Source organism: Sycon ciliatum, chromosome 12 (assembly GCF_964019385.1).
Source record: "Sycon ciliatum chromosome 12, ocSycCili1.1, whole genome shotgun sequence".
Lineage (NCBI taxonomy): Eukaryota > Metazoa > Porifera > Calcarea > Leucosolenida > Sycettidae > Sycon > Sycon ciliatum.
This window is the reverse complement of record NC_088654.1, coordinates 20,974,286-20,990,874: the sequence shown is the minus strand read 5'-3', so window position 1 is coordinate 20,990,874 and position 16,589 is coordinate 20,974,286. Positions and strand designations below refer to the sequence as shown.

General features: G+C 46.8%; 2 protein-coding genes across 2 annotated transcripts in view; both read left to right on the top strand.

Moving 5' to 3' along the window:
• The window catches only part of LOC135827817 (uncharacterized), a 14,242-nt gene extending 12,143 nt beyond the window's left edge, over positions 1-2,099 (top strand). Inside the window, exons 8-9 of the mRNA XM_065340245.1 lie at positions 48-169; positions 962-2,099. Coding sequence (XP_065196317.1) covers positions 48-169; positions 962-1,303 — 464 coding nt within the window. The 3' untranslated portion in view covers positions 1,304-2,099. The remainder of the gene's footprint in view (positions 1-47; positions 170-961) is intronic.
• Positions 2,100-5,994: 3,895 nt separating this feature from the next.
• LOC135827836 (uncharacterized) lies at positions 5,995-15,512 on the top strand. The gene is made up of 3 exons (XM_065340266.1): positions 5,995-6,591; positions 8,137-8,492; positions 14,123-15,512. The coding sequence occupies exons 1-3, from the start codon at positions 6,198-6,200 to the stop codon at positions 14,696-14,698; spliced, it is 1,326 nt and encodes a 441-aa protein (XP_065196338.1). The 5' UTR covers positions 5,995-6,197; the 3' UTR covers positions 14,699-15,512.
• Positions 15,513-16,589: the final 1,077 nt, after the last annotated feature.

Sequence of the window (16,589 nt, the reverse complement as noted above, 5' to 3'; positions counted from 1 at the left end):
TCTATGCTTGCACTGCATTGCACTGTGCTCCGCTCTCACTCGCGTAGGATTCAATTTCTCCACGCGGGTAATGCCCAACTGGCTCGTGTTTCCACTCAAGTTTATCATCACGGAGCTGAAATTTGTTGCACAACACGTCGGCGTTAAAACGAGGCAAAACATTTCCAAGGTCAGCGGGTGATTGTGTCTTGTAGTTGCATTGCTTAATGTCATTTGTTGGTGGTGTTAGGGAGCCTAGTCGACTTGTTCTCACGAACTCAAGTGTCTAGTCATGATTTGTGCGTTGCTGACGTAGTCCAGAACCCGGCACATCGAATGCAGCCTTGACGTCCCGGCACATCGATTGCGGCCTTGACGTCCCGGCACATCGATTGCGGCCTTGACGTCCCGGCACATCGATTGCGGCCTTGACGTTCAGAAATCAGACCATCTACAGGTACCACCGTGAAGGTGGATTAACGCCCGTTACCCGTGCACAAGCCCAGGTGCCGGGTGCCACACTCTTGTCCCATTTTCTAGCCCAGCTCACGTGTAAACGCCCCTTTGCGAAAGCGCAGGCCCAGTGCACAGTGCAGTGCGTACTCACTCGCTGCTTGGCACGCTTGCAGCGCATCTTTCTTCTGTTGCAACCCAATGCCTGCGTGCACGGTACGGGATTTGCGAAGGCCACATTAGCGTTGGTGTGTCATTGTGCTTCGTTGTTGTTTTATTCTTTGCCGAGTTGAGTGGTCGTTAAAAACTGAAAAAGAACGTTTCGTTGACAGGGCGTGGTTTCTATGTGCATACCCTCTGTCATCCCAATTAATATAAATTCGTCAAATTGTTAACATTTAAAAAATTCGTTTACCGGTATGAATGGTAGTAGTCTTACAGTAATATCACCCAGTAGACGATCATGTACTACGTGTGGATCTAAATCTGTGTTTGTGTGATTGCCATGCTGTGTTTGTGATTCTCTCAGGCTGTCAAAGAATTTGATCTGACCTACATCCACCCTCTCCAGTCCATCCTGGACGCAGGCGAGTCGTGTATCGAGTTTGGCGCTGTGACACTGCCGGCCAACTATCAGCCACCAACCACTGCTGCTGGTGCTGCGGACAGTGCTGCTGCTGGTGCTGCATCACCGAGCACCGCATCGGACGGGGGCAGCACGACCGCCACTGCAGAGGTACAGGCTGCGATGGCAGCCACGGAGACAACACCAGCGTCCGACGTCGACGCCGAAGCTCCATCCACCGACGCCGACTCAGCGCCCGCCGAGCCGAGCGATGACACGCCAGCAACATCGCAGAATGACGAATAGGGATGACCCGGCGGTGAGCTGTGTTGCGGGCACCACCGACCTGTGTGGGAAGTATGTGCCGCCACGCAAGTGCATACCCGCCAAGTACTGAACGTGCCTCTTCTAGATCGTAAGAGCAAAATGCATAGATTTGCCTCGGTTTTTGGGTGAGATGTCATCTCGTACTTAGCAGGTACGTATGTACATATGTGCAAGTGAGGCAATAGATGTACCAGGTTTCTTCATATCCTCTGCTTTACATTCTGAATAACCAACCAGGGTCTCCGAGAATCTCATCAATTTATTTCCGTCCACCACTCTCATTACAAGCTGGACTATACGATTCCGGTGATAACAGTACTGTGCCCTCTCTCTGTTTTGACGGCCGACGTCATGGGTTTGTGAACCGGCCTCTTTTGGCTGTTTTCCGCCGGCAATGGTACTCCGTGAGTACGCCGCGGCAACTGTTGACGGATTTCCTTGTTGTTTTCAGTCATACGAGCATGTGCTGTACGGACTTTTTTGGTGCAGTTCTCAGGTGTAAATGCAGTCGATGCAATATCTTTTCTCCGACCAACTTTCTGTTTTGCAAAATTTGTTAACTAACTTCATCTATCGTTCAGTTATCAACAATTAATTATTTATACCTACATGTACATGTACATGTAGTGTCACTCAACAATCATGCTAGTGCATGGGGACGTACCCCCTTTCTTACGTTACTTCATAACTTAGAACCTTCCAAGTTGGAAGGCTGTTGGTTTGCGCATTCCAGACGTGATGCAGCTAAGCATCAGGTCGTTGAATGTCGGTATCACATCAGTTAGTTTTGTGTTATTTGTTGCACCTTTTGACTCAACAGTATCCTGCTTATAATCGTTAGTGTCGGACAAAACGGATAATTTGTAAACTTATGGTCCTCCCTTAATTAAGAACACCTTTAATGTGTATTATACGCGGCATCAAAGCTATCGTGCACAACCAGCCAATAAGACACAATAATTATTTTAGAACACCTGTAACCAATGGTAACCGGTTTTTCTGCTTTGAACGCTCAACAAGTGAAGTACAATCATGTACTGTACTGTACATGATTGTACACGCACAGAGCAGGGACCGAAGTAGAAACAATGGCACTGATTCCCACCCCCCACTGAATAGGGCTTGAAAGTGATGACGTCAAAACGGCCAGGGAGTAGTAAGTTGACATCAGATTTCTATTTTTGGATCCACTAAGGTGTGACTTTGCTATTGCCTAAAGTATGTGGGTGCATAGCAACCCACTCATGTCGCATGCAGGTGTGACTTTTATTTCGCCACCAGTTGTAACCCCGCCCCCAGTCAGCCAAATCAGTCAGTTTCACTGGCTACATCACCATGCTGTGGGTAAGACCGCTTGAAATGTGCTTGGATCCATACAAAAACTGGATCCAAGTGGATCCAGTTTGTTTGAAGTTTTGAAATTGTTGCTATGCTGTGACGTAGCACTTTCAAGCCCTGTAGACGAGGCTACACTGAATCTGCAATATTTAGAAAAGCGATCCTGTCAGCTTTTCTATTATTGTGTTCACATGGCAGAAAAAACGACACCGCTATGCTACGTAAGTTTCTACGTAAGGTGCTCGGTATTAGATCTACCAACGCTTGGTAGCCGCGTGCTGTGCACGTGCACGGCAGACATTGTGTTGCATGCAGTGCAGTCCGTTTTCGGATGTGCATGCGCGAAGAATTCCCTTCTTTGGAACTGCTTCTTGCATGAGCTGTTTCGGATATTTCGTGTCCTGGCTTATTATTTTATATTTTCGCTTCGGCTCTGCTGAGAACTCTTTTCACGGAATATTACTCAATGACAGGTGAGTTGACCAGTTCCCTTTGATTCATTTGCTTGTGTTGACTCTTTCATTTACGAAAAGTGTGCTGATGTTAGGTGGAATACAATAAAATTAATAATGGAAAAGCTGACAGGATCTCTTTTCTGCTGTCGAGGCCTCCTTTTACGGGATACTCAATGACAGGTGATCTCTGAATTGACCAGCTTCCTTCGATTCATTTGCTTATGCTCACCCTTTCATTTACGGAAACGTGTGCTGATGTTATTCGGATTTAGATCCATTCGTATCTCTTTGCCCTTGCCAACAGTGTGCGAAGAACGCGAGTTCACCTTCTTGACGGTAAGGCTTATGTTGCTGCTGAGGCTTAGATGTGTTGTCGAAATACTCATGTTCATTGTACATTGGTACGTTACAAGTAAGGCACTGGTCATGATTACTTCCGGCATTCCGTGCTCCGATCATAGGGTAGAATCTGAATTTTGCAGTGGCATAGCATCGTTGGCAGTTCCCAATCTGGAGGGAAAGGTTCAAGGACGCATTGGCCGAGTACTAGTGTGCAAAATATATTCGCATACTAGTATCAGGGAAAATCTCCATTATGGAGAGGTTCATGCATTCAGTGACTTGTTTGCTTCATACGAAACAAGCCAATGGGTGCAGTCTCGTCTCGTGAAAATCTCGTACGATCGGATTTGTTTACTCGAGTCTGGGCTGTTTGATTTGTGAGTAGCGCCGAGATTGCACTGCCCTAAATAAAGTTGCGTGCCGGTAGAGCAAGAATTACGATCTGCAATCTGTTTGTAGTACCTGCAAGAATGTGCTGTACATGTATCGTATTTTCTCTGTTGTTGTTTCAGTTGCCGTCATGTTGCTAAAGAAAGGTTCAGTGACTCATTTCTTTCATAAAAGACGAGTCAATGGTTTGGTCTGGCTTCGAATCTTTCGCTGTAGAAGAAATCTATTCGTGTCTCTATTGGAGAAATAATTGTATTCACTCGTTATAAAATAGGGTTAAGACAAACTCACAGAGCAAATGCCATCGGTCCTTTGATGTTCGTCCTAAAGAGGTTTGACTGGATATCATTCATACTCCCCCAAGGTCGTGTAACATATTATTATTATTATGGAGTGCCTTGTTTATCTCTCAGTACCTCCAACCATATATCCTTGCCCCTTATATCCTCAGGATCAGTGTAGTTGTTGGAACGAGGTGTCGGACTCAGCAATGTATTTGTTTACATTTTAATACATGTTTATTGTTCCTACTTTGCTGTGTTGGTTTAGACAATCGTGGACTTGTAACACTTTAAAGTCATTGAACTGCTTCCAAAAGTTTTATCGACATCAACAGGATTACGATTTCACTACAATATGATGCCGGATGACCTTTTCACGACAACCCATGACTACAATTATAAACACAGAATCAACAAAAACATCTGCGGCACGCACCTTGTTACAATTCTCAAGTAAATGTGATTTCGGGTGTGGACACCTGAATTTTCTGAAAGACAAGACAATTTTATGACAGAGTCATGAATTTCTTCAACATCCACAGAATGACCTGCGTATAAAAAAAGTATCACCGCCACTACCCATATGATTCCCCTGCAGAAGAACATGAATACATGTATGCAAGACTAGTTCCATTTTCTGCAAGAAAAGGCTTGCACATCAATGCGTATACTACGGTATTGAATTTGATATGATACACGTACATAGGGGCTCCCGTAAGAAGACCATAGTGTGGGAAACACCCTAGTAAAATAAAATAATAATAATAACATGTAGAGGCGCTACATGTAGGCCATCATTTATTTGGGCATTCCATTGGTGACACAATTATACCCTTTAGCCAAAAAAACAAAAGAAATTATAGCAATAAAAACTGCTTTATGGCAGTTTTCTAAAAAAAGTTATTGTGTTCTAGTCCATGGACTCCGTCTAAAAAGTAAGAAATTAACGAAATGTGATAGCCGAAAATTAAAATTTCACACAAAACCTCACAATAATCACACACAGAATGCGAGACGACCTTTTCCCCTCGTGGTCCTCTTTCATATGCATGTACTTGTACAAGTACAAGTGTCGGAATAAACAAGTGTTGAAAGCCGTACTATTAGATCTTCAAGTGTCGTGATTATTGTGAGGTTTTGTGTGAAATTTTAATTTTCGGCTATCACATTTCGTTAATTTCTTACTTTTTAGACGGAGTCCATGGACTAGAACACAATAACTTTTTTTAGAAAACTGCCATAAAGCAGTTTTTATTGCTATAATTTGTACTGTAACCAGGTGACTAGCATCAAAATCCGGTGCAGAACTGACACAGGGTCACTATGGTCACTGGGCCTGTGGGGTAGTACTAGTACAATCATGTGCACTGACTATGTAGTAGGTCTACTACTGGCAGTGCAGTATTCTACTTCATCAAATGAACAGGCGATAGCACCGCGCGCCATCATCGCCATGCCTTCTCGATCTCACCAGATCACGGGCCGGGAGTAGTAGATCTACTACTAGCTACTACTACTACTAGATCTACCCAAACAACAACAAAAAAACGACTCCCTGCACCAGACCGTGTAGATCTACCGTCTGTCCTACAAAATAAAATGGTCGGGTAGACTTTACCCCCGCTTGCTGTATGTATGTACTGGGCTCGCAATGACTCTATGAGGCTAGCTCGCATGGGCATGTGATCATGGTATGGTGATTGTGAGTGGGATAGGACTCATACTGTCATAGTCATACTATGAGTCAGAGGAGCTGCTCAGTACGCGCGTGTGGTGCTGCATACACCATGTGCACGGGATGGCCTTGGCCCAGGGCCTTGGGCTAGCCTTTACTCTAGAAGCTTGGCCTTGCCCTGGCCCCTGGCCTTGTCACTTGTGACGTTGTGTGCATAGACGATTACTAAGATTAGTGATCGATGAGTAGAAGTAGAATGATCTACGATCCGAATGTGCTTTCCTGCAAGTCGGAGCAAGCCAAATCTTCAAAATCATCATCCACTACTGCCAGTACTGGCACATGGTGGCAGCGAGTCGTGTTTCGAATATCTCCTGACACCGTGACCTATAATGGCGAGCTGCCGAGAGGAGCCCACTGACGACTTGATCGAAGTGTTCTGTAAGCAGAGCGTACGTCGCCTCCTGGTCAGGCGTTTGAGCCTCAAGGAGCTGCTGGTGGAGGTAGATGCTAGCGAACTCAGCGAAGCGGCTGCCGAGAAGCGAAAGCTTTTCCATAGCATTATACCAGAAGGTCATCTGGGTCCCCTGCAGAAGCTGGCTTCGGACGGTAACAAGTCGCCGGAGTGCGTGAACGATGAGTTTCTCGGCCTGATCAACAATCGCTCGCTAGGTGGTCGCAAGCTAAGCGACTTCGTGAAATGGCTGGACATCTTTCATCCGGAGATTTGCGCAGAGCTGCACCGAGCCTGCCCAGTAGCGCAGCACTCGCAGTGGTCGATCGGAGGTAAGGAATAGCCATACATGATGATCGGGTACATGTGAGCGGCGTCCGTAAATCACTTACCAGGATTTGCTCAGATTGTCAGAACGAACAATAGCTTGATTACTGTTTAGGGACAGGGTGTTGGGTTAGGTCAAGCTGGGGGAGTGTGATTGCGTTAGAAGTGCGTGCAAAAATCGATGATTTATAATGCTATTATCGATTTACGATATCAATGCCTCCCATGCCCATCTATGAAGATTTGTGATAATAATTATACGCATTAAAAAACTGATCGCTGAGGAAGGCAGCACTGCAGCTCTTGCTCTCACACCCACTGATCCATAAATTTGAACTTCAATGAATCCAGGGGTGAAAAGGCATACACTGACACAGTGCTGCCGTGCGCCGAAGAACGGAGCGCCGAAGAACAAACAGGCTAGAATTTCACCAAGCACAGCATACCAATGTATACACGGTGACTCACCTATGCATAGACTGTAATACATGAATGTAAAAACGGTCTAGGCTAGGCGGCTGACCCCCTAGTTCTTGGGCAACCGGCAGTACTGTGGCCAAACCTATTTTCTCTACAAAATTTAGCTAGCAACTACCAAGTAAGTTACAGCGTGCATCTACTGAAAGAAATTGTTAACAGCTAGCAAGACCCCAAGATTAGCTATCCAACGGAAAAGGCATGTTACATGATCGAGGCAAAGAAAAAGGAAGTGCTGTAGCGTCAAACTGACATCGACAGTTTGAAGTGGGACATTCTCCAGCCTGATCAAGCAAGTCCACTGGTCGCTTGCTACTGACGAGAGGGAACTCAACCATTGTCCTCTGCTGAGGCTCTGGGGTGTTTAGATCGTGGGGTGTGTTGTCTCCAGTCGACAATAGTCACAATACGCATTGCGCAGGCCATCAGCCGCAAGCTCCAGCGAAGTCTTGCTGTGCCAACCATTGCTAGTGTGCGGGTGGGTGTGGGTGGGTGGGGGGTGCGCATGTGAGTGAGGGGGGGGGGGGGGGGGAGGTGAGGGTGTGCGTGTGCGCGCGCGCGCGTGTGTGTGTGCATTGCTCCCGCCATCGGCAGCACGCACCAGCAAAGTCTTGGTGCCAAACATTACCATTGTGTGCAGAAAGAAAAGAACAAGCATTGATATCATAATCCTCATGAACATACATCCTTTGTTGAACTGTAAGAATCCCCTTGGTCAACACATACAGCAAGGGTGAGGTGGGTCGGGGAAGACATGAAACGACGAGGGGAGAGACTGAGCTAGATGATCGACTACAGTCATTGTGAAACAAGAATGTGAAAGAGAGAATGTGACTGCATGTGCGTGCGTGAGAGAGATAGAGAGAGAGAGAGAGAGAGAGAGAGAGAGAGAGAGAGAGAAAGAGAGAGAGAGAGAGAGAGATAGATAGAGAGATAGATAGATAGATAGATAGAGAGAGAGAGAGAGAGAGAGAAATTGCCAGTTGCCCTGGTAATCGGTCTCTGGGATTTCACATTTTTTTGTTGAATTTTGTGATTCGCTTGTTCTGACTTATATTACTGTGTACCCGTAGTATCAACAAGCACTCCGCTGTACAGTCTGAATGATAGCCCGACGATGTGCGAACGCTGCGTGGACGTGCTGAGCCCACTGCTGGACGAGAGCGGCGACTGGGCGAAGCTCTACGACGCCCTGTCGCACCACCCCAAGGCAAAGCCGTTCTTCACGCAGGCCCAGCGGGCGGCCGTGGCCCAATGCGCCGATGGCGGCGGTGCAGGCGGAGGTGGCAAGCAGACCGAGGTGATCCTGAGCGCGTGGTGCCGCCTGCTGCCCCTCCGCGAGGCCACGCTCTCGCAGCTGATACGTCTGCTGCACGGAGAGCGTTGCTTCAAGGCTGTCTGTGCGCTGGCTGATAGGCTAAAGCTGAAGGTGAGACACCGGCAACTGTGTGCTGAGGAGAATATCAAAAGTTTAGGAGATTATCAATTGACTCAGAGTGTGCATCCGAGATGTGCTAGAGCTGATAGCCAGTTAATTGTAGAACGTCAGTACCGTTCGGCAGCGTAGTGCAATGTTATCGCATGAGCTGATTGTTCAGTAACTGGTGGTGTTAGTGGACATTTTAGCGTGACTTGTAGTTCCTTGGTCCTTTTCTTTTCTATAGGTTATCAATGAAGATGTGTATGGTGTATGGTGTATGAATAAATTCGACGGGTTCGCGTACCGGGCAGGTCAAGAACAAGGAGTCGTACAACTCCCTGGTCAAGAACCACCTTTTCTGCTTCCGTGGGACGCCACCACCCTATGATCAGGCGTCAGATGCGGCTCCTAAACGGTGGGGGAGGATAGATCAGATCCACCAACCAGAGGCCAAAGGCCTCGATCCCATTTGCCACATCTATGTATTGCTCATGCCAGGCCACGAGTTCCCAATTAACTGTGGGTCGAAGCACGGTTGGAAAAATCCTTCTGCTTCCAAGCAGGACTTGAACCTGGTACCTCTCGTTTCTCAATCATGGTCTCAGGCCAACCCACTGTGCCTGCCTGTATGGTGTATGGTGTACCCTAAGTCATGAACTATGCGGCGCATATATATTTTCGGCTATTTTCGACCTGGGCATTTCTGTCAATTTGTTGCAGGCGAAATTTTGTTTTGCAAGATTCAGTGTGACAGTGTATACAGACAGTAGCAGCAGTACAGGCCGACAATTTTTTAATGCGGCCGAAATGTGTTTTGGCCCTGGGAGGCCGAATTGTATACGTGCCGACAATGTGTAGACTTACAGTATTGTGTATGGCGTAGTACAATTTTGGCCAAAGAAATCTGACCCACGTGCCGAAAGCAGCACCAAGGCTCACGCGGCCCCTGTGGCCTGCGGATGGGCTTTTGGACCGTGCATGATGTAATTGAAATGGAAACGCGGCGCTGCTTTTGACCCGCGGGTCGGATTTCCGTGGCCACGACTGTACGTAGTTTGTGGTGTGTTTCTGATATGCGTTGTTCCGTGCATCTCTGAACGCATGGATTGGGCCTTTATGGGGACGTAAGACTAAATCACCCTGCAACATCGGGGTTTGGATTTTTCTTTTGGTCTAAATGTGCTTGAAAGCACGCCTGGATCAGGCTGTAGGCAAGTCTGAATCAGGTTGTAAGCACATCTGAATCAGGCTGTAAGCAAAAACGTATCCGTTGCTACCCGGAGTTTCATCCTCTCAAAATAGCAATCAAGGCAACATAACAATCTGAAGCAGGGCTGTACGGACAAAATATACCCAGCCACACAGCAAGGGGCACAAAAGAAAGAAAGCGTGAAGTGTGTAGGCGAGATTTAGCAGATAGAAGCGGCGTGAAAAAGTCCATTAGATAAGATCTACATCGAGATGGGCGTGAGTGCACAAATTCCGGGCATAACAGGGTAGGATGGAGGGGTGAGTTCCATGCATGCATGTCCTGCTCACACATGCCAGCGGTCACACCTTACTATTTTACGCTATGGCGGTGAAGTTAACGAGTTGTTTTTTTTTATTATTTTTATTATAGTGTCGGCGTGGAGAAAGCAATTTTATTAGTGCAATTAGGAGTATAATCGATGCAGACATGGCCAGACAACAACGAGTTCATGGAATTTTTAAGGATTTTTATGTTATTCAAAATCGATTTTCGTGTTCCGCTCATCAGTGAATAGTATCGGAACTGAGGGTACTGTGTACAACAATAGAACATTTTATAACAGCATAATTAATTAAAAGTGTGAACAACAAAGGAAGTGCTACAGCATTACATAATAGGTGTCAAACATAGTGCTAACGTATATAACTGAGTGCAGCCACAAAGCAATAGGTGATACAGTGCAACATGACACAACATTTACATCTGATAACCAGCTACGAGAACAACTTTAGCGCGACTACATGCTTCTTTTGTTTACACCTACTGAGCCTACTCTAGCACAACATCATCGTCCTGGAATGGAGGAGGGGCCACCGAGACACACTGAACCTTCACCTCGGCAGTTGCCCTTGCCTCCGCCTGAGCCACCCCCTTTACCTTTGGTGACTACCGAGACGGTGGTCCCCCCGGTGCTGGGATCCACGGTACCGACTGTGTCTGGACAGAGAGGGAGATCATCGACAAACCAAAATGAAACCAATATCCTCACCCATAGACCCAGAAGAAGCACAGCAAACTATTCACTTGAAATTTATGCACGGAATGGACTTGGCCCACGCAAAATGGACAGTGGAAATGGGTGTGCAGTAGCAGAGAACCCAGCAACGGTGACGCGGAGCAGCGGTCAAACGACTTGTGATGCTGTTGGAGATGATGGAGCCATGTTGGAGGCTGATAAGGAGTGCAGTGAGACTGAGCATCAAACGGATGATGAGGAAGTGACCGATGATGATGATGGTGGTGATGAGGACGATGATGATGAAGATGAGACGGAGGACGAGGATAAGGCGGAGGAGGTCGAAGGAAAGGAGCGGGATGAGACGGAAGAGAGCGACGTGAGCAAAAAGTCAGCTGTATTTTGTCACTTGTTATCACGTCCAGATTGTCTTGGTGTGTACGATGATTCTCACTTTTCTGTTTTGTGCCGTGCAAGTTATGTTAAGCAGTTGAAGGTTCTGGAAGCTGTATGTATTCGTGTGCATAATCCTGTTCTTTGTAAACAAAAGAAGCATGTAGTCGCGCTAAAGTTGTTCTCGTAGCTGGTTATCAGATGTAAATGTTGTGTCATGTTGCACTGTATCACCTATTGCTTTGTGGCTGCACTCAGTTATATACGTTAGCACTATGTTTGACACCTATTATGTAATGCTGTAGCACTTCCTTTGTTGTTCACACTTTTAATTAATTATGCTGTTATAAAATGTTCTATTGTTGTACACAGTACCCTCAGTTCCGATACTATTCACTGATGAGCGGAACACGAAAATCGATTTTGAATAACATAAAAATCCTTAAAAATTCCATGAACTCGTTGTTGTCTGGCCATGTCTGCATCGATTATACTCCTAATTTTATTATAGTATTATTTATTAATTAATTTATTATTTATTTATTTTGTAATTTATTAACAAATATTATTTTGAAACTCGGGTATCGGGTAGGACGTCGAATGTCTCAGTACTCTGTCAGTTTTGTGCCTAGTTGTTGCACTTTCTGACTGTATATAGTATCTAGTTACAGTGGTGGAGAGTTACTCTTAACTCGTTTCCATAATGTCCTTTTCCTTTCTACTTTTAAATATTATTTTTATTTTTTTAAGTTTCTTGTTACAGTGTAGACACTTACCGACGATCTCGCTTCTCTTATTCAACAGCTTCTCTTTGTCAGTGGTGATTATTCTGGTCTTTTCGGTGATGCAGAGGTTGCACCTCTTTGTTGCGCTGCTGTACGATCTGGCCTTGTCCCTGATATCCCAGGTCAGTGTGTACTCCTGGCTGTCGCTCTGCCGCTTCCACAGGTGCTTTGACGGCTCAGCGCTTTCTTTGGTACTTTGGGTGTCTGAACGACATCGTACTCCTGGCTGTCGCTCCGCCGCTTCCACTAACTTATAATAATATATGCCGGTGATATTTGCTGCAATTGTTCAGCGGGCACGTTAGGAGCATGTGCCCATACACGCTATACAGGGAGAATAGATGAAGTACAGACCGATAAGCGAAAGTTTCACACAGAAAGCTTCAAGCAAAGAGACGGACTATCTCACACATATACATCTACTTCTTCAGGATACCCTTGATGAGCTTAGCCTGGGAGGACATGATTGCCTTTTATATTGTCAGTGAGAAAAGTTTGTTGATTCTCGTGCAACTTGGCAGTAGCATCGACCAGCTGCATTTGCAGCATGGTGGAGTGCTTCTCCGTACTCTCCGCCATCTCCCTGTCGTGCTGCATTGTCCTCTCAGCACGCTGGTGAGCAGCTTCCTCCTCGGCCTTGGACATACTAGTGTAGACATTCAGGAACTTGTCCATGACAGACCCTTGCCTCGACTTGGCACTCGCACCCCTGGCTGTGCAGGGACTGCTACTTGCTGGCGCGTCATCAGGTGTCTTAAGAGCTCGCTTTGCTGGCGGACGAGCAAGTGGCATCGCTGGTTGCATGGTGCCTACTGGAATGTGGTCACTGTTACTCTCAGATGATGACGACGACACCCGGTTGTCAATCAGAGATGTTGCTCTTGCGGTTGCAACCCCTGGCTTTGTGCATGCTGGGGCAGTAGCAATAGCTACCACAGGTCCTGTTATTGCTGTTGCTGCCAAAGCTGCAGGTGCCTGCCAATGGCACTTGCATGTGTTGCTGCCACCTCCACGTGGCGCATGAAAATGAACGCGAACTATTATTCCACGATTTGCACGGGACGAAGACAAACGTGAATCATACCTTCAAATACTCTATCTTGTTTCTGAGCTTCTTGTCCGTCAGCTCCACCAGCCAATGCGGCACCTCCCGTCCGCCTTCTCCAGCACATTTCTTCAACTCCTCCAAGATCCACGCTCTCTTTTTGATATTCTTCTTCATAGTCAAAACCTGGTGTGTTTGCCTCAAACCAAAGCTCCAGAAGTCGCCGCTCCGGTACTACTGTCCAGAACTCCATGACGACAGACAACAGGCAAGGAGAAAAGTTGGACCAACAACGAAACCCACGAACACGATGGCAAGATGCGCCTTGGATTTGCACTAGTTTACTTTTTCCCGTCCGTGGCTGAGTGGCTGAATCCATTCAGCGCTTTGAAAACGGCTGACTGCTGAGAACGGCTGAAGCCCAAAATCCAGCCGTCTCTGTAGCAACGATGACGTCGAAAAGTGCTTTTCCGCTGAATGGTTGAATCGCGCTTTGTGTGATCGTGGCCTAAGCAAGTCTGAATCAGGCTGTAAGCAAGTCTGAATCAGGCTGTAAGCAAGTCTGAATCAGGCTGTAAGCAAGTCCGAATCAGGCTGTAAGCAAGTCTGAATCAGGCTGTAAGCAAGTCTGAATCAGGCTGTAAGCAAGTCTGAATCAGGTTGCCAGTGTTAGGTCTATAGTAGTTAGAAGTGGAAGAGAGTGGTTGTGGGGAGGAGCGCATATAGGAAGACACGGGGGGCCGTCCATTATTTTTGCGTATGGTTGGGCCGAGGACAGTTTTGGTTTTGAAAAATATCGATAGGTGAAACTACAATTTATTCTACATGTACATGTCACTGTCGATTCAATATGTCATTGAGGGGGGGGGGGGGAGAGAGAGAGAGAGAGAGAGAGAGAGAGAGAGAGAGAGAGAGAGAGAGAGAGAGAGAGAGAGAGAGAGAGAGAGAGAGAGAGAGAGAGAGAGAGAGAGAGAGAGAGAGAAAGAGAGAGAGTCAGAACTGAACTGTTTAGTTCCGTGAAAACGATCCATAATGGCGGATGGCGCGTTTGGCCGTGTTATCTGATGGCTGCGTAAGCATGCAACTCCGAGCGGTGACAAACTAGCCTGCCCTGCCCGGGTTGTTCTGTGTACAATGGTGAATGGCACGAACAACCTGTAATTGATTGTGATCACTGATTTCCCCTTTTTTTCTTTCTTATGTGCACAGGGGGAGTCGCGTGGCGTGCGCGAGATGATCGTCGAGGCAGCGGACCGCTGCGGTGTGGGTCTCCCAAACGGACACACACCCGACGGCTCGTTCTCGCCGGAGAAGGAGAGCTGCGGTCGCCGGGACACCGCGTGGGGGGACATGGCGGTGGTGGACATTGAGGGCGAGTTCGACGACGAGCGCTTCCGACCGCTAATCACCGCGTTGGATAATACAAACGTCGACGCTGTAACGAGTGCCACACATCTCTACAAGCATCTGCGCAGCACGGAGCAGATCGAGCAGAAGAGCCGGCTGGAGCCTGTAGTTCGGCCCGGTCAGGCTAAGAGGGTGCTCGCCGGCTGGCTGTGGAAGGACGATGCGCTGAAACTGTGCGACATCCGCGCTACGCTGCAGGCGTGTGGGCTGACGGAAGCAGTGACTGCGTTGGCGAATGCGTTTGCAAACACCACTGTAGTATCGTTGGAAACGTCGCCAGTGCAGGCTACTCTGCAGCCGACAGCACCAAGTGCCTTTGACTTTGACAGCATCCAGCACCACTCTGAATCTAGCATCATCATGGATGAGCAAGGGTAGAAATGGTGCGGCCGGCGGATATGCCTATTGTGTGTGTGTGCGCGTGTGTGTGTGTCACGGTGTGTGTGTGTGTGTGTGTGTGTGTGTGTGTGTGTGTGTGTGTGCGTCTGTGTGTGTGTGTGTGTGTGTGTGTGTGTGTGCGTGTGCTTTCCCGTACACATGTGCACGTACGTCTGTACTTTTGTGAACTTGACCAGCCGCACTTGTGCAAGCGTTTGAGTAGGCAAGGGCAAACTTCGAATTCACTTCTTTTCATGAAATGCGGTGATGCTTCATCTTTGGAACATACGTGTATCACCCACTTCTTTTATACCAGTATTAAAGCTTCTGATTTGTTGACTGCTTTTCTCCCAGTACACAGAGAGCGTAACTAGCGTTTTCTGTGCATACCGGCTCACAGATTTTATAGTATTTTCATGGCTTTTGGTTAGTTTCGGAATGCGGACAGTGTTTTTCCCTCCCTCTTGTATTAGACTGCCTGCCTTTAGCGCGTGTGCACAGTTTCTTGAGAAAAAACAGAAACGATTCTACCAGACACTGACTGACTGAGCCAATGTTTAACGTTTACAATGTAAAACTCAATAGAATCGGTTTTGTGCCCTGTTATCTCACTTTTTGACTGCTAATAATTGTCTTGTTACAGACGTGGGCAGTCGCTTCATAACTCGTTCCCACGATTTTTCTCCTATTTTACACATCGATTATATCGCATTACGTTTTTCTACTATCCAGCACCCTCGAATTTATGAATACTTTTCTACATCGTGCATTTACCGAGAAGAGATTCTATTGTGTATTTGGCTGGGCAGCACGATACATGTTGCGAGTGTGTTCCCACCTGCCGATCATGCCTGTATATGGATGTGTGTTTGCGGTACGCTTTCCGACTGTTCTCGTCAGTCGTCGCTGCGGCATTTCCGCAAGTTTTTTTTGTCTCTATTGAAAGTCTATTCCAGGGTTTCTGTGCTGCGTAAGACGCACAGCAATTGCATCTGCCTAGCTCGTGTGCTGGTTTTCTCTCATCAAGACCTGCCCGACCTACCATGCTACCCCTCTGGCCGGGTGGTGATATCTGAGCCGGGAGCACATGTAGTTCTGTGACAAAGTTTAGTTGTTGTTGTTTATTTTACTTCACCAAATGAACAGGCAGAGACACCTTCTCACCTGCCCATAGGACAGGTTCTCACAGAATGATGAAGGAATGATATGCAAGGGAAAACAAGAAATGATAATAATATAAGACAGAAAGGACCAAAAGAAGAAAAGGAAAAAATTATAAGAAGACAATTTCATGGAGTCAGAAATAGGAAGACAATAATTTCATAGTTGGCACATCCATGTTACATGTACCATCGGATACAGTCACACATACAATGTTGTGGTGGTCAGATTTTTAAAAAAAGCCAGTGCTGTGATACCGAGACACCTGTCGGCTGAGCAATTTGTACCCATCACCACTCCTATATATAGTATAGGCGCTTCAATGTCCTCTGTATCGTCTTCCTTGTGATTTTTGGACGGTTGTGGAATTACTTGTAGTAAAAAAGAAAGAAAAACACCCTGGGGGGGGGGGGGGGATATTTTAGTCTTGATGGTCCGGATCTTCGCGTGTAAGCAGGGGCGTAGATCTACGCAGGATCCAGAATGAGGGGGGTGCTCCAACCTTTTCCCAAAGAACCGAATAATGAATGCATTATGTATCTAATATCAACTGAGTACGAGGTCTTTTATTTCCTATCCTGACCAAGTACGAAGTCAATATTAGATTTATCACGACAAACAATCCGTATTTCAAATTCCAGAACGATAACCTCATTAATCCCGGTTTTATGATTGCACAACCGTTGCACCACCACCTACTCATGCAGTGACAATGCTGCACTAGTATAGG